The sequence below is a fragment of the Camelina sativa genome, chromosome 6 (assembly GCF_030686135.1).
Source record: "Camelina sativa cultivar CO46 ecotype springtype chromosome 6, ASM3068613v1".
In the NCBI taxonomy this organism is placed as follows: Eukaryota; Viridiplantae; Streptophyta; class Magnoliopsida; order Brassicales; family Brassicaceae; genus Camelina; species Camelina sativa.
Genome location: NC_141885.1, coordinates 16,419,338 through 16,439,561, shown reverse-complemented (window position 1 = coordinate 16,439,561; position 20,224 = coordinate 16,419,338). Strand labels below are relative to the sequence as shown.

Below are 20,224 nucleotides of genomic sequence, written 5' to 3'. Positions count from 1 at the left end.
TAAAAGGTTTCGAAATATAAATTTTGAACCTTTTAAAAAGTTTCAAATATTTATTTTAAAATTTTAAAATTATAATATTTAAAAACTTTTTAAAAGCTAAGAACTTTTAAAAGTTTCAATATTTATAATATTTAAACTTTTAAAAAGTTTCAATATTTATAATATATTAAACTTTTAAAATTAAAAATTATAATATTTAAAAACTTTTTAAAAGCTAAGAACTTTTAAAAGTTTCAATATTTATAATATTAAAACTTTTAAAATTTTAAAAATTATAATTTTTTTTTTGAAACTTTCTAAAGTTTTAGTTTGATCAAATAAAAAACTGGATCAAACCGAATATACTTTTAAACTTGGACGCCTGATAAATCAAGTTTTCCTGCTCATTCATTGTTGGAAGCATATTAATCTTATTTATACTGGTTATGAACCATTGTCTAAAAATTTTCTAGCCGCTGTGGGATATTGTGCATAGTTCTTTTATTTCCATAAATTTAAAATTTTCCTGTTTCTAAAAAATTCTAGAAATTTAAAAAATGTTAATGAATGACATGTGAAATCCTGATTAGTTGTTTAAAATAATTCTTAATATAGAAAATTCTGGAGATTTAAAAAATGTTAATTAGTGAAGTGTCTAATCACAATTGGAAGTTTAAAATCCGATGTGGACGACTTTAGGAGCTTATAGCTCCTACTTTTTATTAGTATAGAATTCAGAGAGCCTAGGTTCCCTCTATCTCACCAAAAAAAAAAAAAGAAAATTGTACTACATAGTTATTTGGAAAAAAAAATTATCTATGGGACATTTACAAAAAAAAACCCTTTTAACTATAATTTTATACAAAAACATTCTTTCTTTTTGTCTATTTTCAGTAATACTTTTTTTATATACAAAATGATTAAATTCTAAACATTAAACTTTGAATACTAAGCATTTACCCCTCAAAACTCTACACTACATGTAAAAAAAAGAACCCAAACCAAAAAAAATATATATAATTTAGTTTAAAATAATGTAATTATGTAAAAGAGGGCAAACATAAAAATGACTAAAAAAATATTTACAATTTCTTTTTATACTTTATTTAATTTTCAATATATAAATGATTTTTTTTAAATAATCTTTTTTGAAAATATATTATCTCCCGTATTTAACCTTTTTTAACTGAGAAGGTTTTTTAAAAATATCATTTATTTTCAATATATAAACATATGTTACTCTTCTACAGCACTCGCCCGTGGGTAAAGCCCAACAAGCGGATAATTTAGGCAGCAAATGTGTATAAGTTGTTTAAGGGACATGATTTTAAGAAAACACTATTTTAGTGTATCGTTTAAAGAATTAATCAATTGTTTGAATCTATTTTTTGGTAAAACTTTGTTTGAATACTTAATTGATTTTAAAATTATCAAGATAAAAAAACTTGTGACTCAACAAATTAATCTACTATCGCCAATTTAGTTTTGAAAACACTAATAAAAAAGTATAGATGATGCAATGTTTTCCAATATGATTATTTATCTTTGAGTAATTGTTTTTTTCTTTATAAAGAAATTGAAATGGCAATCATAGATTTTTTTTAAAGATACGACTCATCGAGAAATATCACAAGTTCAACCTTTTTGGTTTTCAATATTATGATCACATGTGATTGTGAATTCCTCTTTCATGTATATAATCGGAAATTCGGAACCAGGAAGTCTAATATGCGTGAAACTGAAAGAACAAAAAAACAATACTAATTGATATTACAATCAGTCTTAAAACAAGATTCATCGTTGCAAATTATGCATAACAAGATTTAACAAGTTCAAAAGAAAAATTCATATTGAGTTTTAAATTGTTGTGATCTAAGCTTTAAAAGAGTAAGAGAGAAACCAAATCAAGTAGATATAAATATTTTGAAGATCGTGTGTACGACAATATTTTGAAGATCGTGTGTTATAAATAAGATATAATAACATGTTCAAATGTCAATTGATGTGATAAATAAGATATGGTAACATGTTCAAATCTCAATGGATATAAGAGCTTTTCGATAAAAATATTATAATTATATTGGTGATGATACATAACAACTTCACTCAACTTTGAACCTAATACAAGTCCAAACTATTTGAATAATTAATTTATTTTCTATTATTAAACATTTTCGAAATAACATTACCTAATCATGGGATGGTTAAGAGTCTGTGTGTTGTAGCACGAATTCATCTCGCAATAAGTGAACCAAGTGAACGTGTATCCGCAGAAACAGCCATACCCGCCAGCGTGTCAGTGGACATGCGTCTTAGCATTTGCGACAGGTTGTAAATGTATTTGTGAGATAATCTATGTATAGAAAATGAAACACTTGAAAGTATATAAACTTTTGATAATTATATAAAATTATCTAAATATATGTTTATATATACATAAAAATTTGTATTAGAATTCATTTTTAATAATTTTACTATATAAAAATCTTTGAGTATTATCTTCAAAATATGATAATTTTTATTTTTCTTGTAATAGATTTTATAAAAATATTAGTTATAACAATAAAATCTTAATTTTATTTTTTTTGCCAAATTAAAAAAGTTTCTCTACAAATTAATAATTATTAATTTATTGAGAAATTAAAAACTCTATAAATTAATAGATTTTGATGGTCCCATATTATTAATTTATAGAAATTTTCTTGTATGTCAAACAGACGAAATATATATATAGGGACCTTAGGTGTAACAAAAAATAAAATATATAGTCAATAAATTAATTTTAAAAAACTATGTTAAAGACAACTTTTGGCTCCGTTTTGATCTTCATGGTACGTTTTAGGATATAAATTAATTTTAAAAAACTATGTTAAAGACAACTTTTGGCTCCGTTTTGATCTTCATGGTACGTTTTAGGATATATTGGTTATTAAACGGCTTATTTCTAGGGATAGCGATTTCATATTTGTACTCTCCCAGAAGTGCTAATTTTTACGCGTACAAATATTAGTGCCAATTTATATATTTACTCTATTAAAAATTCAAATTTCATTCATGTACTTTTAAAATCTAACCGAGTTCGGAGTTACATTAACAGATGATGACTCAAGCTCCACGTGTACAATGATGTAGCATCGTGTTCATGAAACGACATCATATTGCTCTTTTCAATTCAAGAAAAGGTTGAAAAAGCCAACATATGTGGCTCAAACGTGTGACTTCTAGCAATTTTAGCATATGACATAACTAGTTGAACCAACAACCATATTTATTGGAGTATTACTCAATCCAATATGTTTAGGGATTGGATTATTTAGTTTCCTTACATTATTGTTGTATATTCGAGAATCGAGAGATCATAGCATTTAGGTCCAAAAATATATTACTTTGTATATATGTATGTGAATCATTTCTCAATAAAACACATAGAATTCATCGATTTGTTCATGGTAGCAGAGCCTGAAACAAAAAAATTCTAAAAAAAATTTGATCATGGCTGCGACGACTTTACCAAACCCGACGAACGCGAACTCGACGACTCTGGAGGTGAGGCGTACAATATCTCCATATGACTTGACTACTGCTGACAACCCAGGGGCAGTGATCTCTCATCCGCTGCTGAAAGGGATGAACAACAAAAAATGGGCGTGTGACATGAAAACAGCTTTGTGCTCACGTAAGAAATTTGGTTTCCTCGATGGATACATTTCTTGCCCAACAGAAGAATCTGCTGATTTAGAAGACTGGTGGACAATCCAAGCCTTGTTGATATCATGGATTAGGATGACCATTGCGTTCCAACATATCACAACGAGATGTTGCCAAAGACTTGTGGGATCACTTGAAGAAGCGTTTCTGTCACTAATGGGCCCCGAATCCAATAACTCAAAGTGGAGCTAACTGGTTGAAAGCAAATAGGTCTCATCATTGAGACATACTATGGGAAGCTGAATCGCATTTGGGACAACATGGCAAATCATAGGCCTTTGCCTGTATGCAAATGTGGGAAATGTGAATGTAACTTGAATGTGTTGCAAGAACAAGATCGTGAAGAAGACAAGGTCCATGATTTCTTATTTGGCCTTAATGAAGAGTTTAAAACGATGAGGTTGAGTTTGGTGTCTCGTGTACCAATTCAATCTTTGGAGGAAGTTTACAACGTTGTTTGACAAGAGGAGGATTTGAGGAGCAATGTCACCAAAGTTGATGAGTTTGCTGCTGTTACAGCTTATATTGTGCACCAACGAGGTTGTGTTGTTTCCTCTGGTCGTGGATATGACCCGATGTCGATGTGCAAACATTGTAACTGTCCTGGTCCTCCTTCGAATAGTTGTTTTGCGGTTATTGGTTATCCGGAGTGGTGGGTTGAGCATTCGAGAACCATAACGATGAAAGGCAGGGGACATGATGGTGCGTCTATTGGTATGTTAGGTGGACGTGGTCGAAATGTCAGCTACGAAAATGTTGTTTATGTTCCTCATCATCCTAGCCAAGCGTGTGTTAATTATGTCATTACGGACAAGGATCGTAATGGTGTTGCTGATCTGAGTGATACTAAATGGGTGAATCTCAAGAAGCTATTGAACAGTGGAGACAATGGTGTCGCCAGTTCAAGCAATGGAGCAGGTCCAAACAATGAAAAACTTTCGGGTAAGTTTTTTTCTCCTTCTTGGATTTTGGACACAGGAGCATCACATCATTTGACAGGTAACTATGGTGTGCTCACAAATGTGAGACCAATGGCACTGGTTCTGGTTATTCTTGCTGATGGAAGAGAAAGGATATCTTCTCAAGAGGGAACAATTGTCTTAGGGTCTCATCTTATTTTGAAGTCTGTTTTCTTTATTGAGGAATTGCAGTCTGATCTTATATATGTGGGTCATTTGATGGATGAAAATTGTTGTGTAGTGGATTTGGCTGATCATTATTCAGGACTGTGCTTCGAGGATGATTATTGGAGCGGGCAAACGTGATTCATGAACTTTCCACTTTTGTAGAATTGATTTGGCTGTATTTGTGCAGACTACGGATCCATAACTTCAAAGCCTTCTTGGCTACTTGTTTCAAAATGAAGGATCTTGGTTCTATGAAATACTTCTTAGGCATTGAGGTTGCCCGCAGTTCACAAGGATTTTATTTAAATCAGAGGAAATATGCTTTGTAGATTGTCTAGGACGCAGGTTTCATGGGGTGTAAACCTGTTGTGTTTCCATTGGAGCAATCACAGAGTCTCTCACGATCTACTTCACCTTTGCTTCCGGATCCTGAACTGTATTGACGTTTGATTGGGAAATTGATCTATTTGGTGTCAACAAGACCGGATTTGGCTTATTGTGTACACGTTCTAGCACAATATATGATGACTCCATGGGTAGATCATTGGCAAGCAGCATTACGAGCACTGTGTTATTTGAAAGGGACGGTTGGACAAGGGATCCTACTAAAAGCATAACACAAGGATAGTGTGATTCTGATTGGTCAATTTGTAAGAACTCACGATGTTCTGTAGCTGGGTATTTTGTACAGCTTGGTGAGTATACAATCTCATGGAAAGCCAAAAAACAAGACATTATGAGTATGTCATCTGCAGAGGCGAAATATCGTGCCATGGCATATCTTACAAAAGAACTTTTATGGTTGAAGTGTGTTCTCCAAGATCTTGGTGTTTCACACGACCAACCAATGCGTCTTCGTTGCGATAGGAAGTACGCAATATACATTGCCACAAATCCAGTTTTTCATGAGCAAACGAAGCATATCGAGAATGATTGTCATTTTATTCAAGAGAAGATACAACAAGGTATTATAAATAAATAAAAATTGAAGATATTAATGATTTTCAATCTTTTCTTGAATTGAAAGGAGCAAAAAACGACGTTGTTTCACAAACACGATGCTACGTCATTGTACACGTGGAGTCTGAATCAACCTCTGTTATTATGAACTTCAAATTCAGCTCAATTTTAAAAATACTGAATTTTGAATTTTATTAGAGTACAGGTTTAAACTGGAACTAATAATTTGTAGAGAAAAAAATTCTCACATTCGAGAAAGTACATGTATTAAATAATTTTTTTTCCTTTGATTTTGTGTTTGGTTAGTTTTGAATTTTAAAATTGTAAAAGTTTCTTTCACAATCACAATATATAGAAATTCTGTTTACATTACCGTAAGTCCGTAACAACAATATATATAAAAAGAAAAATGAAAATTCACAATTTTCCGGTTCAGTAGAGCACATCCACAGATAAACCGGCAATGGCATTTTAGTATTCGTCCAAGAAAGTGTAGAGAGTGTCGTCTTTCTTGGTTTTGCGTCGACTAAGCAACGCCTTGAGTAGTCGTTTGCTCTTGCTAGGTACTTGCTGCTCTGTTTCTTTCTGGTTTTCTTTCTGGAATGCCACCCGGACCGAAGCCGATCTTCTTGGTTCTGATGGATACTGGAAAAAAATGTAAAAGAATAAGAATCAAGAAGAGATTTAAATTGATGAAACAAACAACTTTTTTGGTATTCAAACGAAGCTCTTTTATACCCGTATAGGTGTTATAGATCTGCTCTTGCTTGGTGTCGTTGGTCGGCTGATTGATGCTGACTTCCGAGTAGCTACTGATCCTGATCTTAGTAGCGGAAACCGATGCGGTGAAACTGATAGCTTATCTGATTATATCACACTAAAAGGTGAATAAAAAGATCGGTGTATTAAGATTGTAATTAAGCTATATAGGTTTTTTACCTTGTTCTTTCTTCGGAATGGTAGAGGTAAATGAAAAGGTTGCTGATCGTTGAGGTGGTAGCCGTGGAGATGAAGTCTGAGATGTCGATTTTCTGAAAAGGTTGAAACACGGTTAAAATCATCTGGTTTCACATTACCTTTGTGCTTCAAAAATGTGTTTGGTGTTTTTACCTAACAGGTAGTGGAGGTGTTTCCCGGATTGTAGCACGGACAGCTTTAAAAGAACGAAAGAGGAAACCAAACAAGTTAGGAAGAAATCTTGAATCTTGGATTTTGGATTTTGTACAGAGGAAACATAGAGAAATACTAAATTACCATTTCGAAATTGGTTCCAATCATCTGCATCTTCTAAACTACTTCCGAAGTACTTAAGCTTTTCAAGATTGGTAGCAGTCATAATTTCACCCGCTGATAAAGAATGCATCTTTTTGCTTGTGAGTCCCGGAAATTGAGTGAGAGAGAGAGAGAGAGAGAGAGAGAGAGGGAGAGAAAGAGAGAATTTACCGGGTAAGATGTATCGCTTATGGAACTTTGGAGTATCAATCACAAGTGACTGCTGTGAACGCCCTTCATGATCCATATACTCTTGGCACATCCTTAGCCTCTAACCACCACGATCACATTGTTGTTTTCCAACATAACATACACAAAAAAAAAACAAAAACCCGGTAAGAAAAATCGACGTGAGAAAGAACTTAAAGTAGGAACCTTTACGGACAAATACAAGTTTTTTAAGGAACATTTTACATACCTGTTCGATGCAAGACACTCGAAGTTCAGTCTCTGCTACTTCATCGACTTTTTCGTCGATAAAGTCGTTTACTTTATATGTAACAGAACCTAAATGGTCAACTGTATTCACCAGAGCCTTCACGGCATAATCTTTCAGAGTCTCAACAACTCTGCAATTAACGTGTAACAACTAACTACTTAGAAAAAAAGGAGCATTTTCAATGACACAATTAATGTGAAGCGGTTAATCTTACACTACTCACATCTGCTTTTTATCGTCAGTAGTGTAAGATAGTTCGAAATACTCAGCTGCCGAATACAACTGTGCTCGCAGATTCTTCAAGTCCTGAGCAAATAAAAGAGCAGCTTAAAGAATATTGAAAAACCAACATATGATTGAACATTGTAACAACTAACCAAACTTGGATCTTAATAATCATTTCACTGTTATATCGTTTTCACACATAGAACATATCTTTGTGCTTAGTTTCATTCTCTTTCCAATTCGGATGGAGACTTAAACAGAAATGATCAGAACCATGAAGTTTTTTGCAAAATTCATAATCTACCTGAAGACCATCAGAAAAGAGCATGGTTTGCTGCATAGAGACTTCATCGTAATTCGATGCTTCGTGGGACTCGGGCATTGTAGCCGCTTTCCACAGAGAGGAAGCTGTATTCTCAAGCCTAGCTTTTCCCTGTCACTGTGAGAAAAAAAAGAGAGAAATCTCCCCTATAAGATTAAGAATGCAGATAAAACCTCAATCTTCATAAACTAGTTTCATTCTAGATTTTCCAAGAAGACTTAAAAACCACAATCTTACTATAAAATGCTATAAACAGAAAGACATAAGAAGATCCAAGCTGTCAATTCGTCTAGTTAAATATATATGAGAGAGTAATCTAATAAGTGTAAGGTAAACAAACAAACAATAAAGATTGTGATATTTTAACCTGAGATTGAATACTCTATTCAAGAACAGGATCAGTTTTATCAGAATTACACATCCTTTGAATCAGTACAATCTTCTTGATTTACGAAGAAATGTTACCATTTAAAATAATCTGAAACAAGACGATTGCTTTGATCCATAACTAAATCTATATAAGAAGAAACAGACAAGAAGAAGAATCCACAAGCTCTCAAAAGTAAACCAATAGTTTTTGATCTGAAACAAACAAACATATAGATCTTCTTTGAATCTTTTATTAGTAACAGTGCTATCTATTAAAGATTATAAAAAAATTCCCAGGAAGGATACTAATGAATTAAACAATACAAAAAACAAAAAGAAGTGAAACTTTTGAGAGTAGTAGGTGCAATGCAAATGTTTATATTTCTCAGGAACAATAAAAAGACAAAGCTTTATAGAAACTAAAAGCAAAACCCCAATTCAAAATCACTAGCTAAATCCTGAACAAATCGATGAGGTTCCTCCTATATAGAAGAAACTAAAGAACCCAGTAGTAGACTAAAAAAAAGTTTCGACCTTTCAACTAATTTAAACTGGAATTTTTTTTCAGATGATGAGAGTGGAATCAAAACCTGTGTAACTGTGATTGTTCAATTGGGTGTTTTTTGCTCGAAGGAGAGATCCAATTCGAAGACAGTAACGGTTTCGACAGAGGAGCAATAGAGGCAAATGTGTATTTGATTAGGTCGGAGATTTTAAGGAAGGAAGTGAGTGTTGTTGGTATTGGTATTGGTATAGAGAGAACTCAAAACCTCAGAGTCTCAGACTTATTAGGCCACTTTTGTCCCCACCATTTGCGGAGAGAAACGCTCACTCCTTTTGTTCCCCTCGCATTCTGTTTTTTGTTTCCTTTCACCCTTTTTTGCTATTTTTTTTTTTTTTTCTCAAATCAAATTTTCATATTTATGCATTTAACCCCAAATTAAAAAAATGTCAAAATTGTGTCATCTACATTTTAATTAATTAATAATGCGATAAACTGATACATTGACGGAAACACTAAATATTTCTAGAGATTATTACAAGCAAAAAAAAATCGAAAGGAAGCAAAACCTCAAGTTACAGAGAGACTAATTGAAATCGTAAAATAAACCCCCAAATAAAAAAAAATAAAGATTTAAAACAAGCTCGAAAGAGTAACAAAACTAGCCAAACTTACTCTGTCACCAATGCCAAACTCAAAATTCATCTAATTTAAAGGAAAACAAAAAACAATTGCTTTGGTGATAAATCCTCAAAAAGTTACCATCATCTAGTTTGATTTGAACTCTCCAATGTTTGAAGAAGTGGTCAAATATATCTTGTCACAAAAGATTTCAGCTGCCTTGAGCCATTGGACCTTGTTCAGCTATACTCAACTTCTTATATATGAACATATTGAATCAAAGGCAATGGTAGTTCAATTGCAGTTTTGATGGTATAACTTGTAACAACTAGAAAAAATAGTTATAGAACAGTAGATGTGATATTCATTATTGTCAAACAATTAGATTATATTAGATAAAATTCTTTTTTTTGTTAATTAATTTCTTTGTAAGTAACAAGCTTATGATCATAACAAATTCAAGTACATTTTTAACACAAATAACTTTTGAGAGAAAAGAGAAAAAAAAAAAGTGAAAAAAAAAACATGCAATGATTTAAGGTACGCACGTCTTTGGACAGCATGAACTTCTTGATTACTTTTTAAAATGAAATTATAATTCCATGTTTTTTTTTTCTGTCTGTCAATTTTAGTTAACTCGGAAACCTTATCAATCACACACTGCTTTTAAGTGGTTGGTTACTAATGATGGAACGATCATCATTAGTAACAAATTTATATCATCAGTTACTTCCTATCACCAACAAAACTTTTGGGTGCAACTAATTAAAACGTGCTATTCATTTTCTTTCAATTGCATTATTTGTAATAAGTTTTGAGTCCCATATTCAAAGTAGAATTGGGATTTTTTTTTTTTTAATTAGACCGTCACATTAAAAACTTGAGATGATGACATGTTCCATTATTAATGTCATATACAATTATGCAACAACGAAAATATATTTCAAACAAGACAATTAACCAACCACGCACATGTAAGTTTTTTATTCAAGATTTAAGATGTACTTTGCTTCTAATGATCATGCCTCCAACCTCTCTTTCCAAACCCGGTAGGACTTTGACTAGGACTAACCGGCTTACGTCGGATATCAGATTTTGGGTTAGGACTCCTAGGACCAGGGTAACTTGATGTTATTGCTCCACCTGAACTTGAGGAATCACAACCTGATCCATTAATCGACCCGTTTTTGGTTGAGGAGTTCCAATACGGCACAAAAGAAGTTCCATGTAGCTTGCCGGTTGTGCTTTGGTCTCGAACTTTAGCCTTTGCAGATGCTGTTGGAGCCATGTAGCTTGGTATATGAGTGGGGCTTTTCCGTTGCTTATGGCTTTGTCTATATGATCCTAAGTCTATATACTCTCGATCGATAAGACCCATTATATTGTCCTTGAAGCTAGTAGGAGTTGTCACCTCCATTTCCACCGTCTTCTCGGATACATCATCAGATGTAGTGGTTGCCGCGGCTGTTGGGAAAGGCGGATACGGAGGTGGATTGTACTGTCCGGGACCGTGAGCCTGGCCAGTTTGACGGCCTGTGTATGGCTGGGAAGACATCCAATGGTCAAGCCAATTCCAAGCCCATTGGTTTCTATCAGGCCCATTTGTCTCGTCACCGTTTGTGTGTTGCATTTGACGCTTCAAAAACCGAAATCATTATGAAAGATGTTTAAGGACCTATAATGCATATCTTTTAGCACAATAAGAAGGAAATAGAATTTAGGAGAAAGTAGATTGGTGACCAACCTGGTAAGTGTATGCATAAGCAAGAGCCCTCTCTCTTTTCATCATTCCTTCACTCTTTTCTTTTTCCTGTATATTCAAAATATAGACATTAGCTAAAAAGCTTCCAGTAGTGTAATTACTCAAATACCAATTACCAATATTATATACGTAAGACATTTCCTCATTACCTTTCCTGGAGTTTGGTACAAGCTGGTTCGGTTCACTTCGTGCAATTTCTTTGGTTTCTCTCGTTCGGTTTGGTGATTAGCAAACCCTATATAACCATACAAATTGGTTATGGTCACCACTATAAATGTATATACTATTAGGTGATTTGATATGTACTGGAATCATTTCAATATGTACCGTTGTTTGGTTTTCCCATCCCGGACCGCTTCTCTTCTTCCTCAAATTGTTTCTTAAACCGGTCATGAGCCACTTGGAGCCTTCTCGCTCTGACTCGACCTTGGACACGAACCAAAGCTTGCATACATTTCATAGTCATTTGCGCCTGTTTCCGTACATGGTTGCCACGGACCAATGCTTGTAGCCTAACTAGTCCTTTCAAAGCACGAAGTGCTCGTCTCGCCTATAAGAAAAAGACCAAGCAGGAATGTTTCTTAAGATATATTGTGGAACATGAGAACCGGTAAGAGTTGATAGTAAAATGGTAAATAGAGGTGGAAACAAATACCAAATAACCCCTATAGTGCGACTGGATGAGCACGGCGGCACTATCTTCCTCCGTCTGACTGTTGTAGCCGGCAAGGCGAACAACTTTAGCGGCAGCTTGTGCAGCTGCAACGGCGGCTTCAGCGGCAGCTGCAGTGGCTATAGCCACAGCCATTGCGTGTTTTCTGTCTCCTACATTGGTTGCTGGAGTAGAAGCTGTACTCTCGACGTCATGAGAGATCTCCGGTGAGCTTTCTGCCGGGAAATTTTCAAACGACACGACTTCTTGCGTATCGTGTTGCTGCTGCCATCTATCGGCATTATTACTACCAATGTTGTTTTCTCTCTGCATGTATTTAAATCAAAGTGTGACCATAATATTAATAGTAGTAATCATCTAATTTGATGAACCTTTCCATCTTTATAAGCTTTGTCGGCTAATGATTACATCCTTTTAGTTTTATATTATACGTCCAACGTAAGTCTCCTACTATTTGGTTTTGCACATATAGTAAGTCTCCTACTATAGTAATTTGAGAAACAAAATTGATAGAGATTAACCTAAATTGTACAAAGCTAGTATATTGATATATTGACATCTTAGTCGAAACTCAAAACTCAAAATCAAATTCATTCTGTTACTATGTTGTTTTTGCAGATGACCCTTCATTCTTTTAGTTTTGATATGCATAACACGGTCGTAATTTTAATTAATAAGACGACAGTAAATAGTGAAATTCAGTGAGTTGAGGTTGAGATCGATCCAATGTATAAAGTACAAAAATGATAAATATTGTGGGGCTAAACATTGAATAGTGGTAAAAAAAGAACCTATACTATATAGTAATGTGAAGATAGATGCCTATCTATATATCGATTGATACAAGTTGAATAAATTGTATACTATATCTATAGGTGGGGAAATTAAATTGGGTGGAGTGATGGCGAGGGAACAAAGCAATGCACATGAAAATTGGGAGATTGAAAAAAAAAAAGATTTTTTAGGAGTCATGAAAATCATATTTAAATACTCTTATAAGGAGCCTTCTTAGTCTATCTCTTTCACAAGGGGACCAATCTTTTTCGGCTTATAATTAATAAATAGGTACGGTCTAAACATTTACTTTGTGTAACACAACTTGCCATACATTTATAAGATGAAAGTTCCTATAGTTTGCTTTCCCCTTTTAAGCTATAGTATACGTAAATATAGTTTACGAATCCTCATAAAACAGGTACAAAAATAAGAAAAAATATGGTTCATTGCAACAAAATAGTTATGTATGTAATTAATATGGAAATTGCTTTCAATCAAGAAGAAAAAGACATTAAAACAAATTTGCTTACTAATGAAGGAGTAGTTATGCGGTCGTATTAGTTATATCTTATCATTCAAGTTATGTTTTGTTAGCACTGCTAGAAATTAAAACGTTATGTATATTTGTACTTTGATTATCTCTTTCTTTATGCTATAACAATGGTTTCTTATGAAGATCCTCTTCATGATACTTCTAAATAGCCCATGCCTAATTTTCTCTAACATATTGTCAATTTGTCATACATAAAAATATATGCATATATAACTATTGTGCTTGAAAAAAAAAAATTAAAGGTGTGATTAGAACCTTTGAATCTTTAGGAGAGGATTTGAAGACTTTCTTCTTCACCGTGGAGAACCATCCACCACTCCCTTTCTTCCCCATAATTTCCGGTAAAACTCTTTGATCGTAAGCGATCTCTTACTAGCTACTACTGAACAATTAATGAAAAATTCGTAACTATGTTTAAAGATTCCAAAAAGTTGCTGTAAATACTGCAATATATAGCCAAACCAATTCAGAAATAGTCAAAACTAGAATGTATAACAATGTAATATTATACCACAACATGCGATCAGTATGTTATATGTGTAAAAGTTAGACATATATGTGAATTTAGGAACTTACATGTTTGTGCAATGTGATGATCAAACCATTTGAAGCAATACTTGAAGTTGAAAGAGAGAGATGATCAAACCAATTGAAGCAATTCTTGAAGTTGAGAGAGAGAGAGAGAATGAGAAGAGATGAGAAGAGGTAAGAGATAGAGAGAAGTCACAGAGAGACATAAGTTGAGAAAGAGAGGAGATGTCTCCATCATTTTACCACCGATAATGAAATGAAAATCATTAACGGAGTCACGTGGGGTTCGGTTAAACGCCGTTAAGTGTTTTTACGAAGTTCACGAGGTTTTCTCCACTTTTGTCTTTTCTTATTTTAAGGCCAATCGCCATTTTTTTTCTTTTGTATTATGTCTTCTGACATTTGTAAATTGTAATGATCAAATTCTGTATTTATATATTTTGTTATATATAATAAAAATATTTGACTTTTTCTTCTAAATTTGTGGACTTGTGGACCTAAGTTCTTTGCACACAAAAAAAAAAAAAAAAAAAAAAGTGGACCTAAGTTCTATATTTATTAATTACATATATATTTCTGATAAGATATATCTATATTTCGGATATGTAGTAATCAGAGAAATTTTCCAGTTGAAACCGAGACATATATTCAAGAATCTATAGTTATATTCTACAAATAAATTTAGTGCATGATGAGCTGATTATCTTGATCAAATTCAGTTTTGAATAATATTCCTAATTTGTATGTCGGTGAGAAAAAAGTTTGAAAAAAGATATGATATTATTAACTTATATTTCTCGTTTTATCAGCTAGTTTATTGTCAAAAGAAAGTTTGATCACATATGTACATATAATCATTAATACACATTAATAAAGCTATGATTTATATGATTAACAATTGTGACGTGAGTATAGATTTATCCGAAACAATATATAAACAAACTGAAAAATATATGTTTGATAAGTTACAAATTACAAATTAGCTTATATATATTACACAATTTGGTTATTGTATTCATCTTCATCGCTCTCGACTAGTGGTTGTGGAGATACAAACTCCGATAACGGATGTGCTCCAATCCAACAGACACCTCTTTAGTTGTTGATCTTTTTGTGTTTTTTATCCTAACACAGTTCCTACCTAGTTTTACCACTGCTGTGACTTCCACGGTCATGCTCCAAATCAGTTTATTTTTTTAATGTTTTTGTTCATCATGTTATTAGAACAATTTAAGTTAGATTTTTATCAATTTACTAAATACCTATTACAATTGGCAAAGTCTTGTTCCTCTTGAACACATATTGGTAATCTTTCCAAGTATTTACACAAGCTTCCTCACCACAATATTTTCGATTTTCATTTGCCTTGAGTATTTTCGTCAATATTTAGAGGAGAAAAAATGCATTAATATAATTTTGCTTTAAAATACTATATCTTTTGCTTTTTTATCGCATATAAATGTACAACATTCCTTCAGTATAATAGAAAGCAAGAATAAAGTATCGAACATCTGGTTTATGATACATCACAACGGATTTTGGATGGCTTTGTGAAAAAACAAAATGACTCAATGGATTTTGGATGGCTTTGTGCAAAAAGAAAATGACAAACGTATAAGTCTACGACTCTGGCAAGTCGCAACAAAGTCTTTCAGTACTTTATTGAGAGTTATCTGAGAAATAAAGAGCATCGTAAGAGACCAAAAATGTTTTTGTTACTTAACTTGTTTTTCTCTTATTGACTATTTAGTATAAATCTGGTCGACTATTAAGTTCAAAGTGTTAATTAATTAATTACATAGTTTATATCTTTTTAAAAGATATTTGTATTTTGAACTGACTCACCTATCTTAAGAAATTTGACAAAAATGACACCCAATTAATGTCTTTTTTTTTTATATATATGTGAACTAAATCAGATTTAAAGAACAAAAAAACAAATATGACAATGTGCAGTTGTTTTAATAACGGCGACCTAACTTCTTTATGGAGGACCCAAGACCTACACCACCTCCAACTCCAAATTGGACCACCACTCGGTTTCACTACTCATATGAGTCTTATATATATACATCCACACGAGTAGCTAAACTATATTTTATACATGCATCAAAATATTGTTAGAGAGCTGTATTTGTTTCTTGTAATATAAATAAAGATTAAATTCAACATTTCTTATATATAAATGTTAAGACCATCATTAGTGGAGCAACCCTCCTAAGTTACTCTCATATTAATTAATTATATAATTAATACTAAATTAATTAAAACAACCCTAACAGAACTTAAACAAAATCACTCCATTACTAGAGAACCCCAAAGAAGATTGCTCAAGCATTTAAATAATAATTTTTTAATTTGTGTTTATTAATTATCAAACTTTAATTATCTAAAATGACAAAACAATTATTTAAATTTTTTATATTACATAAAATAGAAAATAATAAAATTTTACAAACTTTAGAATATTAAACATATTTTACAAAAATCGGAATAGTAAACATATTTTATAAAATTTGAAATATTAAACATATTAAACAGAATTTGAAATAAAATTTATTGTGCGGTTGCACCAAATTTATGCCAAATATGCTCAATCAAGTATTTTTTCAAAAGATCATGCATTTGTGTATCATGAACATCATTTCGAATGCCCATCATATTCTGTAGATTTGTTGGCATATCTATAGAATATGATAAATCGACATGAGAAGTTATGTTTCCTTCTCCGTTATATTATATAGATTTGTTGACATAACTGACTAATTCCTATTTATATTTTAATTAATAAAAAAATTAAAGCAATATACAATGGTGGTTGGTTACTTGTTATATATTCTTTGGTGTGAAAAATCAAATCGGAATTAGACCTTAATTCCGTTAATGGATTATGATTATTTGAGTAGTAATGAGCTTTTGATATTATATATGTTAATATTATTGGGTGATGGTGATATTATATATAGCAAGCTCATTCTCTAAAAACTTAGCCAGAGCGAGGTGATTGGCCTTCTGTCTAGCACTTCGAGTGGCAGATCCTTTGGAAACCCCAGGGGAGTCTCGTAGACCCAAAGTAGCTACACCACTACCTGATTTGACAAGGAAAGAGTTTGCATGACCATGATAACAACCTTCAAACTTGATGAACTTCTCTTTCCCAGTGAAGGCACGAGCGAGACGTAGCACGCCCATACATGCCTCAGTACCGGAGTTAACAAACCGAACTCATCAGGAACAAAAATCATGAGATGATAATTTACAAGAAAAATACAACATTAAAATGTTTAATTAACCCAGCTTGGTAAGAACTTCGTTCAAAGCTTTCAAAGCAGAGACAGTTCCTGAGCTGATTCTTTTGGCTCTAGCTGCAGCTTCTGTTGGTGGCAATGGCTGCAAATAAAATCTGTTTTTCAATGCCAATGAAAAGTCTCTTGCTTGGTCTGAGTTATTTGTCCCAGCTGCTCAACATAACAATACACAATGTTGTCACCATAGAAAATAAAACAATCTTAATTAAGTGTTATTTACTGATTCAGGCTGCAATGTCTAAAACCGCAACTTTACACACTGCTCACAACAACCAAATAAATACAATATATTTCCTAAAACAAACGTGTTGGACCAATCTTTCTTACAGTTCTATTCGTGTAATAAACCAATGATGATAACTAAGGAAAAGCAAAGAAACATTACGGTATCACCTGCTATACGAATAAGAAGAGTATGGAGAAAGGCTTCTATCTCTTCTAGTCCTTCTGCTATGCCTATGCCTTACGGGAGACCTTGACTTCTTTCTGCGACGTGAAGGTGATGGAGACGGTGACCTCGATCTTGACAAATCCCGAGGCATCTCTAAAATCCCTGGATGATGATGATCCATCCAGAGACCTGCTGGTTTACGTCTAAGAGCTGAGTTCCAGTGATTCTTAATTGCATTATCTGTTCTCCCAGGTAATAGTTTAGCAATCACAGCCCATTTGTTCCCATGAACCGCGTGTGCAGACATTATCATAAGATCCTCCTCATCTGCATCATTTTCACAACACAACAACATTAGCCAAAAAATGTGAAACACATAACTCAGATGCTACAAGCACATCATCATCAAAACTCCATCTACAAAAGACCAATCTGATTCTGATAAAAAGTTCCTAACCAGACCCATAGCTGTTAAATTTGGGCTTATCTTGGGCTTCTAACTAAAAACTAATTGGCAATTAGTAGATTGACCATAATCCTTTATATATTAATGATAGTTTTATCAAACTTCAGATGTGGGACTTGGATTGTATTCCAACAATCTCCCCTTCAAACCAAGGACCACATATGGGATTTTAACACGCCTCCTCGAGATGATAACTCCATCTCGAACCGATAATAAACCCCTTCTTGGGCCCCCATTACTCGGGTTAACAAGAGGCATGTCCGTATCCACTTTTCTAGGTCCACCAGAACTTGAACATTGGGCTCTGATACCATGTTAAATTTGAACTTATCTTGGGCTTCTAAGTAAAAACCAATTGGCAATTAGTAGATTGCCCCTAACACTTTATATATTAATGATAGTTTTATCAAACTTCAGATGTGGGACTTGGATTGTATTCCAACATCAGCAGCTAAAGAGACCAATCTACAAATGAGAACATACATGATTCAATAGTTGAAAACATCGTTTCTTCCCAATTTGATTGTTAGTTTTAGCTGTAACTTTAACCTCACAAACTACTTCAAAATCATAGCTTTAAAATCTCATAATAAGCTAAAACACAATTACTAATCCCAAGTCCACAACAACGATTTATGGCAGAAAATAATAATCCAAGGAACTCATCATCGATTTACCTTTATGGCAGAAAAAAACTTGGCTTCACCGGACTGTGTCCATCTAAATGAGTTTTAGAACTCTTTTAGTTGTGAAGAACTGATGGATTGAAACATATTGATTGACACAAATAATGGAAGTAGCAAGAATAGGAACGAAACATATTGATCAGATTCGAGAAATTGAGGATTTGAAGAGGAACCCATGATTAATCGAGGATTTTAGAGAAAACCCATTACTCGAATTCGAGAAATTGGATGTTCCGGTGAAGAATTTGGAGGAATGCATGACAAAGCTTGAAGATGAATTGGGTCTGAAACTGTGGATTGATTTTTTTGAATCGCCTTCGATTCCTCGTCTGCATCGAGAGAGAAAAGAGAGGATCGAGAGAGAAGAGAGAAAAAAAAAATTCTCTTTTATATTTTCGCGTCCACGAATCAGTATACGCCACGTAGCGTTGTTCTCTGGGTTGCTCAATTCCTTCCCAGAAAATCGATTCTCTACTTAATGGACCGAAAAATGAGTTTTTAATTTGGTTTTTGGGCCCCAAATAGAAGAACAGAGTAACTCCCACTAAAAATGCTCTAAGACCATCATTAGTGGTGAATACTCTTAGGAGTACTCTCTTGTTGGGCCCCAAAAACAGAATATTAAACCCATTTTTGAGTCCATTTTAGTGAGTATCGCTGCTTCTGATAGTAACTGAAGCAACACCCTGAGAAACCCGACGTGGCGTTTTGCCATTGGTTCCAGAAGAAATATAAAAGGCAATTTTTTTTTTATCTCCAATTTTTTTCTTTCCGAGTCTCTCTCTCTTATCTGTCGGGTGAAAGACGATTTGGGTGGCGATTCTTGCGAATACCGGGAAATTCCATCGATTCAGACCGAATCTGATGAATTTTCCGACTAAATATGGAGGATGATGATGGCAAGCAGAGGCGATGGCGAAGAACAAGCGGTGTAACCCTAAGATGATGACGCTTCGGTTCTGAAGACAAACTGACGGTGGAGGAAAGTTTTCTGTCGATTTAACTTATTAGGCGTTGATTCATTGCTTTTGAGATTAAATTGATATTCACTTGCTTTTGAAATTTTGTTTTGGAGGATTGAGGGTTACGGTTAAATTACTCTGATTGTATGATATCGTTTTTATGAATGAGTAGCTTTTTATGTTCTTGTTATCTTATGTTTGTGTTTGTGTAAGATTAGTAGAGTGTTTAGTGTTTATGTATGTTGTTCTGATCAGAACCGATCCCAACTGTTTAGGCTTTGAATGGCACCTGATTTTGCATCAGTTTTTGGCTTTAGATTCTGCAAAATCTATTTTTGAAGCCATTCACGATTATGAAAAAATAGCTTTCCTAGAATTTAGGAAAACCAGATTTTGGTGGATTTTACAAATTTTTTCATAAAATCTAAAAACCACATTTTGTGGGTTTTTACTTTTTAGTGTGACACTTTTTTTTTCTTTCTAAAAATCACATCATTATATTTTTCTATCTTTTAATAAAAGTTTATAATTATTATTTTACTATTTTAAAAATAATTATTATACATAAAAACCAAAAACTAATCAAGTTAC

General features: G+C 33.3%; 2 protein-coding genes and 1 long non-coding RNA gene across 4 annotated transcripts; all 3 read right to left on the bottom strand.

The window, feature by feature from the left end:
* Nucleotides 1-6,087: 6,087 nt before the first annotated feature.
* On the bottom strand, nt 6,088-9,286 carry LOC104791153 (protein ABIL2). The gene is made up of 10 exons (XM_010516972.3): nt 8,992-9,286; nt 8,015-8,149; nt 7,709-7,791; nt 7,465-7,615; nt 7,218-7,317; nt 7,029-7,121; nt 6,885-6,927; nt 6,714-6,805; nt 6,513-6,637; nt 6,088-6,419 (listed from the first exon to the last, which is right to left on the bottom strand). Exons 2-10 carry the CDS (start codon nt 8,090-8,092, stop codon nt 6,246-6,248), a joined length of 939 nt encoding a protein of 312 aa, XP_010515274.2. The 5' UTR covers nt 8,093-8,149; nt 8,992-9,286; the 3' UTR covers nt 6,088-6,245.
* A 1,110-nt stretch (nt 9,287-10,396) lies between these two features.
* LOC104791152 (protein IQ-DOMAIN 21) lies at nt 10,397-14,240 on the bottom strand. Of its 2 annotated transcripts, none has more exons than XM_010516967.3 (7): nt 13,866-14,240; nt 13,545-13,671; nt 11,942-12,265; nt 11,614-11,836; nt 11,436-11,521; nt 11,269-11,334; nt 10,397-11,160 (listed from the first exon to the last, which is right to left on the bottom strand). In XM_010516967.3, the coding sequence occupies exons 2-7, from the start codon at nt 13,620-13,622 to the stop codon at nt 10,537-10,539; spliced, it is 1,401 nt and encodes a 466-aa protein (XP_010515269.2). In that variant the 5' UTR covers nt 13,623-13,671; nt 13,866-14,240; the 3' UTR covers nt 10,397-10,536. The 2 variants fall into 2 exon arrangements, with proteins under 2 accessions (XP_010515269.2, XP_010515270.2); XM_010516968.3 differs by having other exon boundaries at nt 13,545-13,668; nt 13,866-14,219.
* A 2,419-nt stretch (nt 14,241-16,659) lies between these two features.
* LOC147942669 (uncharacterized) lies at nt 16,660-19,030 on the bottom strand. The gene is made up of 2 exons (XR_015560410.1): nt 18,663-19,030; nt 16,660-17,846 (listed from the first exon to the last, which is right to left on the bottom strand). It is a non-coding gene; the product is annotated as an uncharacterized LOC147942669 (long non-coding RNA).
* Between the last annotated feature and the right edge of the window lie 1,194 nt (nt 19,031-20,224).

Coding starts and splice junctions, on each gene's coding strand:
- LOC104791152 (XM_010516967.3), bottom strand. CDS start 13,622: ATGGGGAAGAAAGGGAGTGGTGGATGGTTCTCCACGGTGAAGAAGAAA. Junction 12,266..13,544: donor CCTCTCCTAAAGATTCAAAG/GTTCTAATCACA, acceptor AAATACATGCAG/AGAGAAAACAACATTGGTAG. Junction 11,161..11,268: donor CTTATGCATACACTTACCAG/GTTGGTCACCAA, acceptor CGGTTTTTGAAG/CGTCAAATGCAACACACAAA.
- LOC104791153 (XM_010516972.3), bottom strand. CDS start 8,092: ATGCCCGAGTCCCACGAAGCATCGAATTACGATGAAGTCTCTATGCAG. Junction 7,792..8,014: donor TCTTTTCTGATGGTCTTCAG/GTAGATTATGAA, acceptor TTATTTGCTCAG/GACTTGAAGAATCTGCGAGC. Junction 7,616..7,708: donor ACTGACGATAAAAAGCAGAT/GTGAGTAGTGTA, acceptor CGTTAATTGCAG/AGTTGTTGAGACTCTGAAAG.